At 46.8% G+C, this 23,174-nt stretch overlaps 2 protein-coding genes across 6 annotated transcripts in view; one reads left to right on the top strand and one right to left on the bottom strand.

Annotated features, from left to right (window-relative positions):
• YEATS2 (YEATS domain containing 2) overlaps nt 1-4,111 on the top strand; it is a 48,442-nt gene extending 44,331 nt beyond the window's left edge. For all 5 annotated transcript variants that reach the window (XM_088170530.1, XM_088170529.1, XM_088170528.1 and 2 more), the window contains one exon: nt 536-4,111. In XM_088170530.1, coding sequence (XP_088026656.1) covers nt 536-644 — 109 coding nt within the window. In that variant the 3' untranslated portion in view covers nt 645-4,111. The remainder of the gene's footprint in view (nt 1-535) is intronic.
• A 2,511-nt stretch (nt 4,112-6,622) lies between these two features.
• MAP6D1 (MAP6 domain containing 1) lies at nt 6,623-22,413 on the bottom strand. The gene is made up of 3 exons (XM_088170527.1): nt 21,896-22,413; nt 11,518-11,635; nt 6,623-8,736 (listed from the first exon to the last, which is right to left on the bottom strand). Exons 1-3 carry the CDS (start codon nt 22,396-22,398, stop codon nt 8,659-8,661), a joined length of 699 nt encoding a protein of 232 aa, XP_088026653.1. The 5' UTR covers nt 22,399-22,413; the 3' UTR covers nt 6,623-8,658.
• Nucleotides 22,414-23,174: the final 761 nt, after the last annotated feature.

Here is a 23,174-nt window from a genome sequence, read left to right as displayed (position 1 = left end):
CCCCTGGCCTTGGACACTTCCGGGGATGGGGCAGCCACAGCTTCTCTGGGCAGCCTGTCCAGTGCTTCACCACCCTCAACAGTAAAGTTTGTCTTTAATACTTAATGATTAGGCCACATTTTGATTTCTGTTCAGCAGCATGATTTGGGATAGCTGAAATTCATTTTAAAAAACCCAAACGCTATGAGAAAACACTCAGTTTAAATATTCACTTGTATGCAATATATAAATACTTATATAATATTTTTAAAAGTATGTATACGTTTATATATAGAAGTACATACACAACAATTATGCTATACAAGTTCAAGAATTCATACTTTAGTACTTGATTTTCATGTCCCAGTGCCCAAGAGGCTTCCCCCCAGTCATTTGAGTGGCTTTTCTTGTGCTGTGGTATTTTAATGCTTTCCCTGCATTGCACAAACACCTGCTCTTATATCCTTTTTTCTTTGATTGTTATTTTTTACTTGCTGCTTTATGGACATGTGTTTTTTTGTGTATTATAATAGCATGTCTGATGCATTCCCTGCAGGACTCCAAGAGAGATCACAGTGATGAATATTCACAAAGCCATCTGTAATATTCCCTTTCTTGACTTCCTCACAAACAAACATATGAAGATACTAAACGAGGAGCAATGAAATAGAGCAGAGAAGGTGCTACAGGAAAGGTGGATTTATGACTGAAGTTGGGCTGACAAATCCAGTATTTCTGTAGGACACTACTACATTTATAACATTGGGCTACTAGATTGTTACCTCCAATTAAAGATGCACCTTAATGCAACAAAATGATGCTCTGTTCCAAATCAAGTTGTTAAATGTCAGTGTTTACTTGGTAAGTGTATGTTCAGTGGCTGAACATTGTCAGTTTGCATCAAGTTGCTAGCTATGGGAGACTTCACAGGCCTGGTCCCTCTGAGACAGCTCTGCTGGTGAGACTGAACTGGTTTCTAAGATGGGAAATGATGTTTTTTAATGCATACATACGAGTTGGTTTCCCCATGCAGTGAGCAGGGCACTTGCTTTGGCACTCTAAATTTGGGAAAAGTCAAAGGTAGCTCTGTAAGGTGTGCCGTTTGAGTAGATGGGTGGATTAGGTGTGGATTTGGGAGAGCAGAAGGCTGATGGCAGCAGCAAACTTGGCCGTTCTTGCCTGAGCATGATATATGTGACTGAGAACACGGCTGGGTAGATTTGTCAGCACTTACTCAGCTAAGTGTCAGCTAACCGAATTCCTTGCCTCTCTAGAGGAGGTGTCAGGTGCCACCTTTCTTAAGTCACCTTGGAAAGGGTAGACTGACACATCCTCGAGCAAAATGAACAAACTGCATTTAGGCTTGGAAAGATTTGACTGACCATTTGTGCAGCATGGGAAAGGAGAGCAACAAAGACCATGTTCAGGCTTTGTGGGCTTGGGCTGGCTGAAACGCTTCGCTTGCTCAGTGAGTGCCTCCCCAGGCTGCCAGAATGTTTGAAGAGTATTGGAGGGCAGGTGACCAGCGGTATTGTACAAGTCCTAATGTTGTAGCAGTGTTCACCAAGTATCAGCCTAAACTGTGAAGTGCTGTGGGAGCAGCACACTGCTTTGGCTTAAGTTCTGTTCAACACAGAGAGGCCTGGTGGGATCGAAAAATCAAAGATTTGCTGCTTGTGGGGAGATCCTCTGATGTCTTGACTGCAGGAAGAAGTTCTGCTACTAACCCCAGCACTTACCTGTCTCAGGAACACCACTGGTGAGGGAGACATGTCTGCAGCGTGGCTGTCAACACCTTGCTGAAGAAAGCTGCGTTGACAACATCCTGATCACCCCACATCCACCACCCCTTTGTCCTGCCCCACGGGTGCTTGCTGGTAGTGTGAATAAGCATTGTGAAGTTGGTGGGACTCTGTGGGACTGTCGTGTTTTCAGCATGCTTGTTTTGTCTGGCAGTGCTGTCACGGGTGGAACATGGGCCAAACAGCCAGAACCTCCAGTGCGCTGATCTCAGCTGGGTCTCTGATCTTCTGCATGGCCTTTGATTTAATCACTCTGTGCCTCAGTGTCCCCATCTCTGAGCATGGGGAGCAGGATACCTACCTCACAGGGGTGTACTGAGGCCTCGCTCTTGTTGGTGCCGTGCTTTGACAATACAAAGCCTTTTATAAACATTAAACTACAGTTACCTTTCTTGGCCCGGGGTAGGAGCAGAATGTTATCTTTTGGTGCTTTTTTGGGGCTAGAAGACAGGCAATGGTAACTACAGTAGCATACAGGAACTGTGAAAAATGCTTCAGCTAGAGGTTTCAGACTTGGAAGGAGAATAGTATAAGTTTTGATGCAGTTGTTAAACTGAAGAAAGCACTGTGTACCTCAGATGGAATGCCACCTGTCTTCTCCACCTTAAATAAAACTGGGGTGTGCAGGAAAGCCCCTCTCAGTTCATCATAGCTAACAGGGAGCTGCAGTTCTTTTGAATATAAGAGTGGCAGAACCTGACCCCTGAATCTAGGAAAATGGGACCAATGGATGAAATCCAAACAGCATTCAGAGAAGGACTTAAATGCCCCCTAGGAAGGACATTACAGATGCTCTGGATTCAAAAGCTTATCCTGGCTTGTTCGGGTGAGCTGAGTGCAGGATTGCCTGTGAAAGGAAAGGGCACAGCTTAGCCCTGACATTACTTTATCAGTGGAGGTCAGTGTGACGGAGTTGAGCAGCAGTGATTATATTTCATCTCAGTGTTGAGTTGGGAGGAATCCAGGTAGCTGGGCTTTGTAGGCTGTAGTGAACTTGGGGTCTGTACTGCTTTCAGGCATCCCTGTACACTTTATGAAAGAGAAGGGCATTTACAAGATCCCTGTCACTATCACGACAGCCTGCAGGTTCTGTGGGAATAGCTTCTGGGCAAACTCAGTCGTGGTATGATCTGCAATGACCTCTAGTACTGTGGGTAGTTTTGGGTGCCACAATAAAAAAAAAAAAAGATATTAAGCTATTGAGAGCATCCAAAGGAGGGCTACAAGGTTGGGGGGAGAAACTGAAGGAGGAGCAGCTACGGTCACTTGGACTGTTCAGCCTGGAGGAGACTGAGGGGAGACCTCATTGTGCATCATTAGCATCCTCCCGAGGGGCAGGTACCAGTCTGCTCACTCATGACCAGTGACAGGACCCGAGGGAATGGCATGAAGCTGAGTTAGAGGAGGTTTAGGCTGAATATCAGGAAAAGATTCTTCACCCTGAAGGTGGCTGGGTACTGGAACAGGCTCCCCAGGGCAGTGGGCACAGCACCAAACCTGTCTGAGTTCAAGAAGCATTTGGACAATGCTCTCAGACACGTGGTGTGACTTGGGGTGACCTGTGCAGGGCCGGGAGTTGGACTCAGTGATCCTTGTGGGTCCCTTCCAACTCAGCACGTTCTGTGATTCTGTACACATGCATTTCCAGCCCCTGCCTCTTGCAGGCTTTGTTTCTGGGATTCTGATAACACCCAGAGCAGCTTTTGAGGATGCAGGAGCTCGTCTTTGGGCATCTGTTTGCAAATAGTGGCTTCTTTGCCTGTGTCCTGCTTTTCTGTGAGGAGTGGAGTTTCAAGAAAGTCCTGAACCTGGCCCTCCTGCAGGCAGGTACAGACCCCTTGTTCTTAATGGGGTTTTTGTAGTGGAGATCTATTGCTACATTTCTGAGCAACCACAGGTTATTCTCCTAGGAGATGCTATATTATTAGTATATAAAGTTTGCTGAAGAAAAATAAACTGTTAAAAGCAGGTAGAAAATCACACATTTGTTTAGTTCTTCAGATGTAGAAAAAGTTTGCAACAAGTTCTTTGCATTTTGAATAGTGGTGGGAGAAAAATTTGTTGGTGAGAAGTTCCTGTGGGAATTGCTTGGAGGTAAGATAGAGGTGGTGGAATTTCACACATCCCTTCAGGTGTTTGTGGAATGCTACAGATGCAGTGTGTTGAAATGTTACGGTATATTTCTCTGGCTTTCTGAAGAGTTAAAGATCTCTTTACGAATATTGCCCCTATTTGTAATGCTGAGTGTTTAAATCCTTCATGTTATCTGTATTATACTGTATAATGGTGTAATATACGTATGTTTACAATAAATTCTTTTATTAGCTGTGCTAGGATTGTCTTGACTGTAACCTGTCACTCAGAATTTCTCCAGATCCACAGATATTTTTGTGCTCTATGTATTCAGAATGTCGTAGTTAGTTCTGGATAAGAATTGGTAGTTGAGGAATTGATCTGAAGGAAAAGGTGATTTTCCCCTTTTCTAGTTATTTTAAAAAGCTCCTGGTTTTGGAAGCTGGGGGAAGGGAAGCCAGGAGCAGAGCTCCTCCAACCTTTCATCTTCCAGAGCAGCCTGCTTAAAGAGCAAGTCATTAGTTCATGTGGAAGACTTTTCAAAAGTAAGGTGGGTTGAGGTTGGCCAGCTGCTGTCACTCCCCTTCAGAACTCAGGAGAAAGTAAAATGCCTCATGTGGGTCAGGATAATGTACCACACAATCACTAAAACATCTCTAAGGTCACCAAGTCTTCTAGTCACTGCCAGGCCCACCCTTAACCATGTCCACAAGTGCCACATCTACGTGTTTTTGAAATGCTGCCACAGATGGGGATGCCACCACTGCCCTGGACAGATCAACGAAGTCAGTAGATAAAAACAGGGACATCGTGTACTGGTTACTGCCCTAGGCAAAACAGGCTCGACTTGGGGAAAATTAATTGAACTTACTGCCAAATAGAAGCTGGATGGCAAGAGGCAAAACCAAAAGAAACCCAACTACCTTCCCCTCAAAAAAACCCCCAAAATGCTTTCCCCCCGACTTTTTTTCTTTCTCTAACTGATGTCTTCAGTCCTTCTCCTCTAACTTCTGTCTACTCCCTCAGGCCGGCCCCGGCTCCTCCGACGGCTTCGGCGCCCTCAGCTGCCGGGGGGCGGCGGGAACCGGCGGTGTCCGGCAAGGGGCAGCCCCTGTCCTCATGGAGACCCCCTCACAGCGACCCCTCACAGCTCCTTCCCCTCACAGAGACCCCTTACAGCTCCTTCCCCTCAAAGATCCCACCATAGAGACCTACCTTAAAAACCCCCTCACAGTGACCCCCTCACAGAGACCTCTCCTCAAAGACCCCACCACCCCGTCCCAGCGCTGGGCATGGCCACTTCACGGACATGAACCCAAAGAGAAAGCGAAATAACCGCGCTTCTGTGTTCTCCCCGCCCTGTGGGGAGGAGCTGTGGGTGTCTATGAACAGACTAAAGCGCTGTTGGTTTTGGAAATGCTGCAGAATTATTGTTAGTGCTAAATGCCACAGAAGTGTCTTCTGGCCTGGAAGGAAACACGGCCTTTCTGGGCTGGATGGCACCAGCAATCCATTTGTGGCAAACCAGGTTGGTCCATAGGATCAGACATTACAGCAGGGGACAAGGTAGAGGAAATGGGTATGAATAAGGTAGAGGTGATGAGTTTGCATCTTACTCTCAAAGAAATTAGTGCAATGCAGAGAGAAATGTGCAGTTTATGAAAGCAAGCAAATCAGTAACACGCAGCTTGTGAATTTTGCAAGTTCACAACAAGAACTCTACTGAGCAATGGTGTATTTCCCACACCACAGCTTACATTGAGCATGTGGCAGTGCAGATATTCACCGCTCCCTGACACAAAACTCACCTTCAGCATCCCAACAGGCCAGGTGTCAGCAGGATTAAACAAAACAAGCAGGCTCAGTGTCACCCTAGAGGTAGTAAATTCTAAAGTTACAGGTGTAAACCCTTCCATTTTAAAGGACATTTCTTTATGTGTCAAATACCCCTTATTTGCAGTGTGATTCATAGTTGAAAATCCTTGAGGGACTTGGACATGGGCCCAGAGCAATTGGGAAGACAAATACTAGTGTGAGAGCAGTAATGGAAGCAATCCTGGCATCATGACTCCCTGGAGCCTGCAAAACTCATGTAGATTTGATTTCTTCAGAGGAACTTGGTGTGACACCTTTCAATTTGACTGAGGCAGGCGTTTTTCATAGAAAATCAGGTACGTTGCAGACATTGACAGCCAGTGGCATCACCCTGGAACTTACAGTGGTAAGTACCTGCTCACTTTTCCTCCTGTTTGTTGCTCATGTAAATTAAGCAGCAGCTTGTGAGCTTTTGGCTTTCTCCTGGAAGTTTTTTGAGGCATAGCTATTACACTGTCAAGGGAAGCTGGTTGTATCTGCAGCACTTTTACTGACTAAAATGTTCTCGGGAATAACGGTAAAGCAATGGTCTCTTTTTACATTCAATGCTATCACCTTTTCCTGTGATTTGTGTGAGATGACAGAGTGAAACTGAGGTGAAACTTAACAGGGCACAGTATGTGCAGGAAGGGATCTTCAGAGCATGGCATCTACATGAAAGTGGATGGAACTTTGTGCATTTCATAGGGAATGCAGCTGGGCCACAGCTCCGAGTGTGCCTTCAAGCTGTCCTTGCTGTGCCTGGGGGAAAGCTCCAGCAGTAAAAAATTGACTGCTGATGGCTTGCCTGGTGTCCAGTGTGCTCTGCTGTCATGCAGTGACAAATTGTACTGCAAGGCTGAATACTTGAGGGTTGTATTTTACAACAACAAAAAAATATGGGAGAGAACCAATAGCCAAAATACATTTTAATTTATTAAATTAAATCCAGTCCACTTGATAAAATACAATCTTATTATATTACCAATTTGTTTAAACCTGGGTCATTTTTTTAAAGAAATACAGTCAATTAAGAAGAGATAATAGACAATTTCATTTTTACCTTTTTTTTCCTTGCTGTTAATAAAGTCCAGGATTGAAATGAACTTAAATTGTTTGAACAAAACTGTTAAAAACATTATAAAGAGATTAAACAAGCAGATTGAATTCTTAGAAACATCTAACATGCAAAACTTTTAGCACAGTTTGAATGCTTCAAATGAATTTCCTGAAAAATGAATTTCCTGAAAAATGATTTTGGCAAGCACTGGGATTACTGCAGGTTTCTCCAAGGATGAGTGTGGGAAGAGCCATCCCTTGTCCCAGCCAAATGCAGCTTACTGCAGGTGTTCTCTATTCTGGTGGCTGTGTTCAGTCCCACTATAGTGAACAGGGATGGCACCATTACATTCTCACATAATGCAGTGAGAAGATGCTGTCTGCATGTATTGCAAGTACAATTCACATGCCAACAGCTCAAAAATTGTTCTTATGGCAATTATCAGCAATGCACATGTTTTTGCAGAATCCCCCAAATTCATCAAATTTGCCTTAGATTTCAGCTAGTAAGAAGGTTAAGAAAAAAATCCTCCTGTGTTAAAAGTTTGTTTCATCACAGATGAATGAATATCTGATCACTGTTCAAGTCTGAGGATAGTTTCCCTTTGTTCTGGACAACACGTGTTGCAAACACAAAGTAAAAGTTTTTAAATTTTTTTCCCAAAATAATTAGTAAATCCATTAAATAAGCAGTAGACTAATTATATTGCATAAGTTATCGAAATAGAAATTGTAAAGTCTCAATGAACAAAGGCTAAAAAAATGTTTCTTAAAACACATGTACCTCAGCAAAAGTTAAATGCGCAGCAGTCTAAAAAAATCAGCTTCAGAACAATGATACTTGAAACAGCCTATCTTAGAAATGACAGATGGCTTACATTCTACATTACATTTTTTTAGAAGAATTTCTAAGTAACATTCACTTGTGGTTGTTCCTAGCATTAGCATTACCAATATACAGGCGATAATTTAGGAATTTCAAGGCAATATTTTCCACTTTTGCATATGCAAAGAGTTAACATTTATTAAAAGTGTAAGCATATCCTTTTCATTAAAGGATCACAAATTGCTTTAGGTAAAATCCATGTACAATATTTACAGTCACCCTAACAGCTATACAAATTGCGTAAGTATCTTAGATCCTCTGGAGGAGTCTGGTGGGTGCCTGGCTGTATCCATGCACTCCACTCTAAACCACTCTGGTGCACTGCTATCAGGGCTATCTCCTGGAGTTCAGTCCTCTCTTGCTCCTGCATCAGCTCTCCAATTTTGGAACTATCCAGCTTCCCAGCCTTAAAGGCACAAGACATTGCATGTGCCAGATTTATTTTAGAGTTCAATTACATCAGCTTCCTCCAGCTTCTAAAAGAACTCAGGAAGTTCAAACCAGCCCCTTTGAAGCCATGCTTTCTGGTGATGCCATTTGAGGTCCTACTCCTAAAACCCCTCAGGAAGTTCAGAAGTCAGCCAGGCTTCACCCTGTCTTGCAGCGGCCTATTTAGAGGGTGTTGCTAAATAAAACTGGTTTGGGTTTTAATTATCCATCCTGCTTGCAACTGTATTCCCTCCTACCCTATGTATTTCTGAGTAGGGACGTTGCCTGCTATCCTGCCCAAAGTCAATCTCCTAATGTGACGCCAGCTGGCATAGCGATGAACCTGCTCCTGTGAAAAACTAGGTCACTCCTCGCAGCGTGTTTTGCCAGTTCTGAACCAAGCGCTTTGCGGTTTGTTGTGTTAACAGAAAGTGTGTGTGCATATCATTAATCACTGCAGCTGCTTTTGATAACACCAGTTCTTTGATCTTAACACTCCTCATGAAAATTGCATAGTGATACATCTTAACAGAAACTCCGTGTTTAAGCTGCCTGGGTGTAAGAAAGGGTCCAGGTTCACACGTTGAGGATCCGTGATGGCGCCTGGAAAACCGCAGAAGGGTTGGGGGAGAACCTGGTCTTCACATCTGGGATCTAGTGGGGTGAGGAAGGGAGAAAGCATTAGTGTGGCACAGGACACAACTGTCTAGAGAGTTGGAGGGGCCTGGAGTGTTATGAGGATCTATATTCTCTCCCTGTAACCACTACCCAGGAGAAAGCATTAGTGTGACACAGGATACAAATGTCTAGAGAGTTGGAGGGGCCTGGGGTGTTGTGAGGATCTATCTGCTCTCCCTGTAACCACTACCCAGGTGTTGGCCTGTGGCTGGGCATCAGTGAGATTGGCCTTGCTGTACAGGGTGATTCAAGGGCAGGTGTGATGCTGGGCCAGCAAGGAAGGGCTTGGTTGTAACCCAGCCCTTGGACCTTGAGGTATGTGGTGATGGGGATAACCACGGCTGGGCAGGCCTTGGCTGGACCCAGCCTCTGCAAGATAAAGAGCTGCCTCTTCACAAAGCCCTGCTGGCAAACACTCTAAAAGCATCACAACAATTCATTGCTGGATGGGTGCTGGATTTAAGTGAGAGGAATTACAGTAGGGTATGTCTGGTCCTTAAGCTTTCGGAGAATGCCATCCAGGCTCCATCAAAATGTTCCATTGTAATGCTTTATGGGGCTACAGTCTATGTCTGCTGTGAATAGATGCAGACCTGGAGGACCCAAAGGAGAAAAACTGTTTACTGGACATGTCAGGCTGTTAAACTGCAAGGACTTGGATAAGGATGTAAACTTCTCAGGCCTGGAAGAAAGGCAGAGATAACAGTGGTTGCTTTCTCTGATGTCTGTGGAATCAGAATTTCGAGCAATGTGTATTCCCTCTAGTTGTACTGAAGCATGAAGGACACCTGGATGCTTCTGTCATCCCGAATGCTGAAAACTCAAGGGATTTTATATAGGACTGGTTGTATATGTGCATCCAGCCCAGCATTCAGGGTGAATCTGGCCATAAAACATGAAAGGGTTGAAAGCTCTGCTGGGTATGCTGATGGCACCATCCAAGCTGAGAAAAGAAGTGCAAAACTACAGGCAAAGAGAGTATAGGGAAACAGGGAAAGCTATTGATCTCTGGTTGATGTTGTTTCATTGTTCTGATTTTTCCATTCCTCCGGGGATGAATCTGACACATTAAGGAACAAGTGAGATGTCACAAACAGCATATGCACAGCTCAGTGGCTGGGGAGAGCCAGCAGCCTGAGTCCTACATGTAGGCTGTCAGGACATACCATAAACCTGATTCCCACATGTCTGACAAAGCAGGCTCTTCAGGTAAAAGGGAAAGTCCTAATGGCCAGGGAAAGTCTCACTTCTCTTTGGACTGGAGGCTCCTTGGCACCATCTTCATTCCTGACTACACCTTTGCCATGCTGTCTGTTAGAGAGATTGTGATGGGCTCCAGGACATGGGACCTTTGCTCCCATGGCTCAGAGTACAGTCAGTGTCCTTGGTAGCACGTGTTTGTGTCTAGGATTCTAGTCTTCTCTTTCCCTTCCTCAAGAACTGGGATAGGGACCTTCAGGGGTTTATCTAGGACCCCCTTCTTTGCATCCTATCTGACAAATTGGAAAACACTGTATTTTGACTCCCTGGGGTCAAAATGCAAAATTAAATTAACAAGGGTCAAATACAAGGTTTAAGGCTTAAATGCAAGGCCTATCCTCATTGCTGCACCTCAGTAAACAGCCCAGACTATTCAGAGCAAGGAGGAAGTTTTGGTGAGGTTTGCAAATTCTGTTTTGCCTGGGGTCACTGTCCCACTTTCAGCAGAGCTGGCTATACCCATCGTGAGCCTTGTCGCAGCAGTGTGCCAGCAATCCTCTGCGGAGGAGGCACTTGACTGTCTGCTGATTAAACACTTCTTCCTTGTCCCCTCCAAGGCAAAGATTTACTTTTCACATGTGGCCCTGGAGTAGCTGCTGTTACCTCTACTGGCACAGCACACTGCGGCTGGGGAGTTCAGCCCTGGCTCTGTATTCTGAGTCATTCAGTGCAGCCTGTGAACAATTCCTGTGGTTGGCTGGGAGGTGCTGTTCTCTTTGGTGGTCTAATGCAAAACGCAGCTAAAACAGAGCCTTGTCAGGGTGCACTCTCCTCTTTTCGGGTATGGGGAGTGTGGGGGGGCCCCGTCAGGGAAAATGCTGAGCACAGAATGTTTCCTCATGGGATTTCAGTAGCACGTGTATTTCACAACAAGAAAATTATCTTTGCTGGTGTAGAGAAACTGACAGAAAAAATTGTACAAACTCACAGGAAAATCCCAAAGAAGGCTCAGAGCTGTGCAGCTTGGCTGTTCATCACAGCCCTGTCCTCCTTGGCTTTCATAGTGGAGGCAGCTTCTGCCCACACCAGCAAGAGGGAGTTTTGTGCTGTCTGGGCAGGTGCTGTTCCTTAGGCAAAGATTCCCAGGCAAACACCTGTGCCCAGAGGCTGAATCTCACTGTAACCCTAGTGCTAGTTCCACACTGACTGCTCCAAGTTAGTGCAGAAGGTGTTAATGGCACCTTGCACACAGAGGTGATGACACACCTTGTACGTAAGGCATCCAACTGAGGGAATTGTAAATCTTGAACTTTCTGTCATGCAGTTTAAAATCTTTGTCTTGGGTTGAATTATGATCAGTTACAGTATGACATTGCCTAGCATGCCTTTCTGAAGCCAAGGGATGGCCACATTACCTAATGGGCAGTGACAAAACAGTTGTCAACAAGGATGTGGCTTTATCCTATATGCACTACAGTGATCAAATACAAGGAGTTCCTGATGTGTACTTTGGGCATTATTCACATTGACTTTAGGATTTTTAAATCTGCTAATTACCTTAAAGTCTGCTTTGTAGCTTGTCTCTTGAACAAAATGGTCTTCTGGGATAATGAAGCCTTGTTTTGACTTTATAGGCTTGGATGGTTTTGCTCCAGTCCATGGGCGATACTCTTGCCTGAAACGAGATTGTCAAGACAGAAGAACTCATAAAAGACAACATTCTCACAGGACACTTCTGCTCAGAGTGGTTGCAAAGCCAGAAGGCAAGGTAGGTTACAATCAGCTTACAAGGCTGAACTTGTCTGAGGCATATCAAGAATAAAAGAACTGAGCCTAGCAGCCTGTTTCTCTCAGAAAGCCCAGACTGAAATATGGAATAGGGCTAGCTGGATTCCCTCAGTTAACTCTTCTTTTGTTCCTACAAAATATGCTCTCTCCTGGAGGTCATTGATGCTTCCTTCCTGGATAAGAAGTCAGAGTGACTTTTTGCATGCTAGCCCACTGACCACTTACAATGCAAAACATTGTCTGGCACGCTGGCCACTTACATTGTAAGACACCCTGGTCTGGTGTGCAGCCCTCACAGATGCCAAGAGCCTGCTGATGTTCCCACACTTGGCTGTGGCTCTCTCAGCAGCAGGCGTGTCTGCCAGTGTGTGCTGTGCTGCACAGCTGTGGCAGCTCAGTCTGAAATGCATCCAAAGGGAGACACCGTCTCAGCTGGCAGATGCTTACACTGATGATTTTCCTTCAGATGGGGAAAAGTGCTTTAAATCTGCATGATGATGCCTGAGAAGGTACTGCTCCCAGAATAAGTCAGCCAAGGATCACCTGAGAAATGGGAGCAGAGACTTCACTGAGAAAGGGGCAGCACCTTTTGAAAGCACCAAAGAACAGCATTGCAGGGTCTGCTTACTTCAGCTGCCAGCTCCCTTCTGCAGCTTTCCCTCTGCTTTTCTGCACCCCTTGTCACAAACAGGCCTCATTAGTGCCCTTGCCACTAGGACTTTCTGGATGGTGCAGTAGCTGTCTGAGCTGTCCTGTTGCTCAGAGGAAGACAGAAGTCTGCACTGTTTGTGTGTGTATCTCTGGCAACCAATTCAGGCAGCTTCTGTAGCAAAAGGAGAGGTGACTAACGGAGATATGACAATCTTATTTTCATACCCTGGCATGGTTCAATAACCACATTTTACTATCTGCTTATACACAGGATCAAGGGGTAAGACTGAGGCTTGTTTTAATGTGTCAAGCTTATCTTTGATCACAGCCTTTTTGGATTTCATTTTCCCAAGCATGCTATTTGCTATATTTATAGTAGCTGCAAATTCCTCTTTTAAATATCTAACTTAAAGTGCATAAGTGTGGAATATTATTTTAGAATGCATAGTTTGGACTTGATCCTTTTAGTATATTATGGATAATGTCCTATGGAAGAACTTCCTGCTGTTGGAAAGCAAAGCCAGGCCCCTGTCAGAGCTATGTGCATAGCAAATCTTGTTTATAATCAGTTTGTTCTTGAGCTGCCACCTTCTGCCTTCTCTACACCATGTTCTTTGGGCCTGCTCAGGCAGCAGGTGAGTGCCCATGCAGCTTCCCTGGTGCTGGTGGTGGCATTCCTACTCCCTTCCTGTAACACCTCAGGATAAGGCAGCGCTTTTGAAGAAAGGTGATTTTGGCCAAGCAATGGCTCAAGAAGGCAACATTTCAGCAGGGAATCCCAGATGTGAATGAAAGCTGAGTTAAATCTGACCTCTGTTCTGCTGCACAGCCAGAGGGAGGACACAGCTACTGGGCAAAATACCAGCAAAATGGTATAAAACCATCAGTTACATCCCCACAGTTTCTAGGAACTAGAACCTGCTGCTCCACATAAAGCCCAATTTCCTCAAGAATGCTGGTGGCATTGATTCCTAACCATTCATCCTCGTGCTGACTGGTCTCCCTGCTGCAATGGATGTGTCTCCAGCTTTCAATGAATGACTGTGCTGCCTGCCTGTGCAGCCAACTCTGTCTTGATGCTTTATAGCAGATCATTTGCTGATTTGGCATGCCCCCAAACACAGTCCTTTTAGATCACAAGACCCTCATTTTGGCTGGAAGTCAAACCATTCTCCTCTCAGCCTGGATAGTCAAAACTATTTTTGAGGCATCTACATGAACTGAGGAAATGCTCCCCACAGAATCAGAAACATGAGGGCAAGTCCAGTCATGGCCCACACCACAGCAGCATTTCTGACTTGGAACTGGGATTTTCCTCTGAGGGAACCCAGAACTCTGAGCCAAAAGTGAAGGGTAGAGCAAAACAGAGACAGCTTAGCTCCTTTTGGGAGCTGAGGTACTTAAAACAAGAAAGGAATATTACAACGTTTGGTCAAGAAAGTGCAGCTCACTAAATTTGCTCTGCCTCTAAGCTTGCAGGACATGTTCCCAGCTCCAGCTGCATAGCCAAGAGTCAGAATGAATATGAGCCCAAATGCCAGTCTGGTGACTTGACTAGATATCAGTCTTGGAGTCATCAGTGGAGTCAATCTGATCAAAGCCTGGGGAAGAGAAATGACCTGTTTTTAATGTTACTTAGTGTAAGATATCAAGTGACAAGATCAGTGACTGCCTTCCCCTTTGTACCCTGTGTAGTGTGACAGCCAGCTGCTGCTGGGGATGAACATGCAAGACTGACTGTTGCTGCTGGAGACAGTAATCTTCATCCTTCCCACTGCACCCCTCTCCTCCTCCCCTTGTGCACAGACAGCAGCAGTTGTCAGGTTACTTTGGGACTGCAAGGACCTGCAGTGAAGGGATACTCAGTGACCAAGCTCTCTTTAGGTTCTGTTTTGTCTTCCGCTCTTACAACCTAGAGGTGAGATTTTTTGATCTCCATAAGTAGAAATGACCTGGTGGTACTTGAAGTACTAAACCTTTGGGGTTGTGAAGGAGAAAGACTTCCTGAGTAGCACACAGGCTTTAAAACAGTACAGATCAAAAGGGAAGGGCTGCTTTTTGTGTACTGCTGTTTCTTTATCTCCAACTCTCTCTAGGAAGAATTTAAAAGTAGCTTTTTGCATGTGGGTTGCCCCAGTGCTTTGATCATATAAATCACTGCTTTTTCAACGGTTTCTTGGCTTTTTCTCAAAATCAGTTAATGGAGTCTGAGAAAAGGAATTTATTTTGTAATGTGTGGAGATGTGTCTGCAGGGGAAGGTTTGAATCACTGCAGTGTGCAGAGCGAGGCTTGTGGCCTGCTGGGACAGTTCAACCCTGGTGGGGATGAGAGATAGAGCAAGTGGGAGTACAAATAATGTATATCAGCTAGAAAACAGAAAAAAAGCACCGGACTGTTAATTACCAAGGTGCTGTGATGAAGCCCAGCACTGATGAGAGCTGTTTCACTGAGCTGGTGTTTATGTGCCACCTCCCCCCTTGGTAAGCAGGACTGCCTGTACCACGTTGTCAAACAGGAGCCAGGCAGGAGAGATGTCCCCACCATCATTCATCACGTGGCCTTGCAGACTTCAGGGCATGATTTGGGAATGATGGATTTGGGCTTGGTCCTTCTGTTCTTTCCAAACACAGTGTCTGCTGCTGCTGCAGCTCAAGCTGCTGGATGCTGCAAACTACACGATGACCAGCCTGTGTGCTGCCTTCAACTCTTCCTCTGTTTCATGTGCTCTACTAATGTTTTCTGCTTTGCAGAGAAAGCTGTCTGAAAAATCCTTTTTATTTCACTGGCCTAGTGAAAATCTAGCCCAGAAAGCCTTTTAATTTCATCAAGGTGGAGGGCACTTCTGTTAGGCACAGGGAGGCAGACAGTGGGAATCCCAGTAGTGCTGTTTGCAGTGCTGGGGCTGCTGTTTCCATACAGATTTATCTTCAGCATTGATAGTCATACATCACCAATGCCAGAACAGTTGTCATTTTAATACCTCACCTTTATGTCACAGTTTGCTTTGCACAATTAGCAGCAGTTCTGAGCCACTGCATATTTAGGAATTGGAGAAAAAGGCTCATTCTGTAATAGCTGACCATAACTGACAGCTATGCTGCCTGACCTCATCTGTTTTCATTCTTCTGCCCTCTTCCTTCTCATACCCAGCAGACCAGTGAGAATTAAACAGCATAATGAACATTCTTCCAAATTTCCCTTTAGAGGAAAACTTGTGTGCACAGCTTAGGGTGCCTGTTATTTTCTTCTGAAATACAAACTACTCTAGATGTCCCCTGGGGAAGCCAGACTGGTGTGGGAGAGGTTTTGGCAGAAGGAATGGGGTGTGAAACGTCTCCCTGTTTGCAACACGGCTCTTCACAGGCTACTGTCATGGCCATGCACCTGGTTTGCCCAGGCAGAGCTGGGTGGGCAGCAGTGCTCTCCCAAGGACAGGCTAAGTCCACTTGTTGGCAAAGACCTTCATAGGTCAGGGAGGGTGCTATGATGTCTCCTGGCAAATGGAGGAAATGGAGGATTGCAAATGCTACAAGTCATGGTCACAGTGAGACTCTGCATGACAAACAAAGTGAGGAGCCCTCCTGGATAATGGAGCCATTAAACTGCTTCTCCTCTGAGCTGTGTCAGATACCAGTGGGGTGCCCTTCCAACCCCTGGACATAGGGGCAGATTGTGCCCATTCTCCTATCCAGCCAAAGAGCCCAGCATGATGACAGAAATAGGGGAAAGGAAATGCTGAAGGAGGGGAAAAAAATAGAGGGGTAGAGAAGAGACATAGCACAAAGATAGAGAGACCAGCGGACAGGAATTACAGAGGACAAAAACAGAAGCCACCTGGATATTTCCTGTCTCAATTCTCACCTCCACTAAGGTCAGGCAGCACCTGGAGCTGTTCATAAGTCACAAGAAGGAAGCAACAGCAAGACTTGAGTGAAAGTACAATACAAAGACCCTAAGACTCAAACTGTTATCTTAGGGTGAGTTTTAGGGGCTTGCCTTGCTCACAGGCAGATGCCCAAAGAAGGAACACTTATATTGGTGTGACAGAACAGGCAGCTGCTTCCCTTTTATCAGAACTACGTGACTGGGGATGTGTGGGTAGGTCTGAGGGTCTTGACTTCTGCCATTCACCCACTTTCCACTCTTTCACTCTAACCTCAGGCCAAGTGGACTTCGAGTGGAGGAAGTTCCTCCTACCCTAAGGAACATCTTTGAATCCCACATTTCAGTTCTATGGCATAGTTTGCACAACAGATACCCTCTCTTGAGCCCCTATTCCCAACCCCACTGTGTCTCTCCTCACACAACTCTGTGCCCCTCCAAGCCCTCTCTGCCCCAGACAGGCTATGCTGTGCACAGTGAGTGTTCTGGATCCATCCCAATGCCTGCACCAAGCAAGCTTGCTTCTTAAATAGCATAAAAATCAGGGGCTTGAGTATTAATTTCCTCAAGCAGCAAGATACTTAAGAATGTAAAGATAACTGTAAGTCTTGATTATAAAAGATTTACTGCTATTATTAAGGATAAGCATGCCTTTAAAGATCTTGCTGGATTAAGGATGGAGCTCCTCATACACAGTACTATTAACCCTGTGTGCTCAGGTGCATGCCCTGGTCCCATACATTGCTGGACACAAGTGCAGGTATTTTCTCTGTTTTCTGCACAGCTGCAATAAGACGCTTTTCACAGTGAAGGAGTCTCCACAGATCACTTTGTTTTTCTACATAAGCACTATTTGAAGGCAGATGAATGTACAGATAGCCAAGTAACAGTGAGTGCATCCAGGGAATGTTACAGGGAAAAGTATCATTCCTCTTCATTCTGTGGTATCCCTCCTGGTGGGGGGACGTCTGCTTCATGGTCATGGAATGGCACGTGCTGAGTATTTGTGCAAGAGGAATGGGAATTCAGTTTGCTGAGGTATCTTCCACTTGCTATTCCCAAAAATCATGAGCAACAGCTCAACAGGAACCTTTCCCCTTAATTACTCCAGCTCTTTATGAGGTTTTTTTTTCATCAGAACAACATGGCTCACTCTGGGTGAGCAGGAAACCCTCCTGATCTCAGGGTCCCAGTTTGGTCTTATTCACTGCTGTGCTTCCCAAGTGCAAATAAACTGGATGCTCTTGACTCTCACACCTGCTCAAAATATGGAAACCCCAATTGCAGAGGCTGGGCTCTGCTCAGGGCCTGCATTGTATGTGTATGCAGAAATTTGCACTCATCTCCCAGTTCCCCAAGTGCCAGTACAAATAAAGATGATGGGTAGGGAGGGGGAGAAGAGGCAAAACAACTGTTTACATCTCTGGTGCAACGTTTTCACTTGTACACCTGAAGTGTTTTCCAAAAGCTGGCAGGTTACTGAAAGAAAAAACTGATGTCTGTAGTGATTTATAGTCTAGCTGGGCCTTGAACAGGGTTCTCCTCCCAAAAATACTGGCCCTGGCAGAGAGCCTGTGCCTTTATCCCTGTTACTTTCTAACAAGGTAAGAAGATGACATCCAGAGAACAGAGCCAGGTGGGGATATCTGCTGACAGCACCAGCTTCTTTCATCCTCTGTAAACGGAGCTAAGTAAAGTACTTCTCTATTTCTAGAATGTCTGCTAAATGCAATCAAGACCTAGTACTACAATTAATTGTGTGCAAAGCCAAAAGTACACAGCACCTGCAACTTACTGCTGAAGGGAGAAATCACTCCCATGACGCCAAAGGACAAACCCTTGGGAATGTGCAGAGAGGCCACTCAGCACTTTCTTCTGCCTCCTCCAGCATCAGTAAGGTGTAATCTACTGCAACCCACTGCAGCAGTCCCCAGGATCTTTTCACAGTTGGAGTACATCCCATTTCAGCCTTTCAAGTGCAGCTTGTATTGATTTGCCTTGGCCTTGTGTGCCTCCCACAATGCAGCCCTATTTGGTTTGACTTCATTCAGACCCCACAGAACTCCAGCCAAAATTGAGGGACTGGAGGGAGACAGAAGCTGCCCAAAGATCTGGGGACACAGTGCAATAGTTTCTAGGGCAGGCAGTTGTGCTGTCCTTCCACCTTTTATTCAGTTATTATTTCAAACTACAAAAATATCTTTGCTTCCTCAGGAGTACAGATATTTTTCTAACACCCCCTCCACCTCTATCTTTATTCTGGCCATAGACAGATTCCTCCAGTCTCAGTCACTGATCCCAGAGGTTTATTTTGTTCAGGGAAATGCCAGGTCATGCTGACCAGCTTCACTATGTACAGACAGTTTTGTGTGCAGCTATGTTTCCTTCTGAGCTTAAAGGAGAATCCAGAATGAAGTCTCACAGCAGCATCGCACTGATACACAAAAGCACATCAAATGGTGTTGAATGTTCCAGGGGATTCAGCACTACACTTGGGTGTTTCACAGAAACAAACACAATAGTCTGTCAGAGTCAAAATTCCTGTATTAAAAAAAACTCTAACAAACTACAAAACCTAAAGAAATCCTAACACATCACAGAATGAAACAAGAAAACCACTACTGCCATTAAAAGCATGGAGTGGACCATGTATCAATGCCAACTCTTCTCCATTATCAGTCTTGATTTCTCTTTCCCACTAAGCAAGCCCAGGCAGCTGCTGAGACCTGACACAGTCACAAAGTACAGGTGGAGGCTGCTAACCAGCAGTGCCTACACTGCAGGAGCCAATCCTCCAGGAAGAGGCTCATGGTGCATGCCTGACCCAGCTGTGCACAGAACCTGCTGAAGCACCTGGAGCACAAAGGACTCAAATAACCCATTTCTTGGGAGAGGGGACACAGCTCCCCATGCAGGAAACCTGGTCGTCAGGACTGCCCCACCTACTCATTGGGCTGACCCTCCTGCAAGCAGAAAAGAGGGAATCTCCCTAATGTTCTCCCTAGCAAGACAATGAGATTGTCTTTCAAAAAACATATATTATCATATTTTTGCTCCTCTCTGGCATCTGCTGCAGTGGTCCTTGCCTGCATGTCTCTCATGTAGAACACTCTCCCTTTTTCCAACCCCCAAAGACATCATGGGGTTCACCAACCTCCTCCTCAGAACACAATGGGCCTTAATAAGAGAAACTCCCTTGCTCTGCCTCTACCACAGGTGATCTGACTTTCCTGCTGCCCTCTCACTTCTGGAGGAGTACAGTGTATAAGAAGTGGGGGAGATCTCTGCTGTCAGAGCACAGTGGAGCTGTGGATGGCCACCAAGGGACGGTTTAATAAACAAGGAGGGTGTTTATGGTCTTTGATGCAGAGGAAGATGAAGAATATCAATCCTTAATGGTGCTGTTTGACTACTACCTGAATATTGGACGAATGTTTGCAGACTGAGTGCTGCCTCTGGAAAATAGGGTAAGAGGAGAGGAGTGAACTGTAGTGGTTCTCATGGAAATGTCCTTGTGGGTTGTGAGTGCTCAGTTTAGAAAAGGCAGGTGTGCTGTGATCATCCTTTCCCTGCTTCAGACTGCAGGAATGCCATCACTGAAGCTACCAAGTACAAACCCAGTACCCCAACTGTAACTAATAACGAGCATCACACTGCTAAATACATGCTTAGTCTTAAAAAAACCCCTATATTAAAATATACTCTTGGAGCCTGTGAAGCTATTGTGAGCTTTTCTCCTGCTGCTTATTGTGACTCCTGTGTGCTCAGTGGTACAGTGACTTAAATGCAATGGTATACTAGGTAATAATCTAAAGAAACTATGGGAATTACTGGCATAAGGCAAAAGTGGTTTGATTTATATAGTTCTGTCTGCATCAGTTGTTTACTGTGCCTTCAAACAGCCTTCAAACAGCTTTTAAAGGTTTTATGAGAACTTTTTTCTGGTGTGGATGCCCTCGTTTGTCTCCATCCTTGTCATTAACTGCTCTTTCTTTCAGCTATGAGTAGTTCCTCAACCAGCTTGAAGTCTTACTTTTACAAAATTTGTTTTGGTTGTCCATGTTGCTATGCTTTCCCAGCCAGTTCTTTGTCCTGTGATCTGTAAACTTCTTGTTCTTTGATGACAGTAGTTGAGAGCCTTGTGTAAGAACAGACAAGTCAGAGGAAAGGAAGGTGAGAGCAGTGACTCTGAGCACTTGAATAGCTATAGGAAAGCTATTAGGAAAGCTGTGGCTCTAATGCAGGCTGATGCAGCCTTCCTCTCGAGTCAGGCTGAAAAAGCAGGGTAGGCTTCAACAACGAGGTGGAGATGGATGTGTTTCTAAAAGATAAATCTTGCTAGCCTTGTTCTACACAGGTTTCTCTGAAGTAATTCCTTGCTGCTTTAAAATTGAAAAGTGCTGTGCCTCAAAACCAATAATTACTGTGATTGTCCTGTGAGATGTGGCAAAGGAGAAAATAGCACATAAATTCAAGCACTGCAGTTATCCTTTCAGAGTCTACATGTTAACTGCACATGGCTGCCTGTGCAGGAGGATAAGCAATACTGCTGTGCAGGCTGGTAATCCTCCCCGAGGCTCCCAGTTTGTCTCAAAAGCACTGTGATAAATAATCTAATGAATTGCAGTGATGAAGAGAAATGTCTCCTAGGTAGATAATAATAGGTAATAAGTGCCTAAATACTTGTGAATCAGTTAGAATAAAAATAATTACTCTATTAGTATACCTCATAGGTATATTATAACCTGCCAAACATCATTATGAGAGAGCATGTGGTAACAACATGAAACTGATACAATATTCAACAGCAGCACTGTAGAAGCTGAAATCCCATGGAGCTCTCCTCCCATGGAAGATGTCAATATGAACAAAAGTTGGATTTAGGTGCATCCCACCTGACTGCTTGTTCCAGAAAATAAGCATCTGTAATCGGTCATACTGTTCAGAGGGAAAGCAAGACATCATTAAGATAAGTCACTTAATTTTTAAAGGCTCTGAGACAAGTGGTTTGTGACAATTTTTTCTATTGCCCACTACATGACATAGGGGATATATCCTGCAAATGTCTTCTTGTTTGACTAATCTTTTAAGGCTGTAATTTGTCTTGCCTTGAATGTCGCATTCCAGGAGTTTTAAAGGGAAAACGATGATCGCACTAAGGGATACGGCTGTTGAGCACGGACGGGACACGGGCCGCTCCGGCTGTCGGAGGTGCCGCGTCTCCCGGCAGCGGGTGGGTAAAGCGCTGCTGCGCCAGGGATGGCATCATGGATCCCACCCCGGCGTGCTCCCTCCTCTCCCTGAGAGCGGGGCTGACAGCGGTGCGCACCGAGGCCGGCTCCGCTGCCCCGGCACGCAGAGTGGCCGCCGGGGCCAGGCATCCGCCCGGGGCATAAGAGACGCGTTTAAGGACCGCACTTCCAAAAGCAAAAGCTGCTTCAGGGAAAGGCTGAGCCCGCCGGCAGACCCCGCGCCCCTCCCCTCGGTGGCGGCTCCCCCGCGCCGCGGCCGCCCGCCGGCATCCCCGCCCCGCGCTGCGGAGGAGCGTCCCCCTCCCGCGGCAGGAGCAGCCCCAGCTCGGGGCGGAGCGGGGGAATCGCCGGGCCCGGTTACCTGTAGGAGGTGGTGTGGCCGCCGTCTGCCTGCGAGCGCGGCCGGAGCTGCTCGGGGCCGTCGACCGCCGGTCTCCCGCCGCCGCCGGGCAGGGCGCAGGCGGCGCGTCCCGGGGCGGGCTGGGGGGCGGCCCCGTCCCTCCCGCCGCCGCCGCCGCCGCTACTGGCGCTGACCCAGGGGAAGTCGTCCCTCCTCGGGAGGGGCCACGCTCTGAAGTCCCGCCGGTACTGGGTCTCCGCCGCGAAGGGCTCTTCGGCGGGGGCCGCCCGGCTCTTCCTGCAGCCGCTCGGCTTCCCGGCGGCGGGGTCCCGCGGGCGGCGCGCCGGGGCGGGCGGGCGAGCGCTGCCCCGCGGAGGCGGCCCGCCGCGCTGGGGCGGCCCGTCCTCCTGCTCCTCGATGTCCGAGTAGTTGTGGATGGTGAGCGGCACGGAGAGATCGGACTTGTCCAGCTGGCTCCAGAAGCGGGCCAAGCAGCACACCCGGCTGATGCAGGGCCAGGCCATGGCCGCAGCCCCCGCCTCGCCCGCAGAGGCGCCCGCGGCTCCGGCGCCCGCAGCCGGCCGCGCTCCCGGCTTCAGCCCTCATCGGCGGCAGCCCCTCCTCCCGCCGCCCCCTTCCCCGGTAACGACACCCCCTCGCCGGGATTACGGCCCGCACACGTGACCCGGCTGCCGGCGGGAGCCCCGTGCAGCTGCGGGGGCTGGCGCCGGTGCAGAGCGTGGGGAGCGCGGCCGGGACCGGACCTTGCCGGGCTGCGCCCCCCGTCTGCCTCCCTGGGGGCACCGGCTCTGCCCGTGTTCCTTCGGGTCCCGGTGCCTGTCGGTGCTTTGGGATCCGCTCTGCGCCCGGGAGCGCCGTAGCGCGCCCAGTGACAGGCACCGGCCAGGCGAGGAACGCTGCTCCGCGCTAGCTGGGTGGTGCTGCTCAACTGTACTTCGAGGCAGCCGTAAACACTATGATTAGAGAAAGCGTTTGTATGCGAAACCAGGCGCTTATAAAATAAATCATCTGGGTGAGAAAGAGCAGCCTTGTGATGTTGGTTTCCAAGAACTGCATACAAATCCCCAGCTCTTATAATCTCCCTCCATTTACATTAACAATTTAACCAATTCACTTTTAAAATACTACCTATTGACCAAAATCCAAGCATCTATTACATACCTTAATATAGGACCTACGTCCTTTACCGTTCGCTGGAGACTGCAAAATACAGCTTTCCTTTTGTACATTCAAAACCAAACCGCCCGGACACAAACCATTGAAACTGACAGAATTACAT

The sequence above is a fragment of the Sturnus vulgaris genome, chromosome 10 (genome assembly GCF_052056855.1).
Source record: "Sturnus vulgaris isolate bStuVul1 chromosome 10, bStuVul1.hap1, whole genome shotgun sequence".
NCBI lineage: Eukaryota > Metazoa > Chordata > Aves > Passeriformes > Sturnidae > Sturnus > Sturnus vulgaris.
Note: the sequence above shows the minus strand (reverse complement) of the source record. Positions and strands in the feature narration are given on the sequence as shown.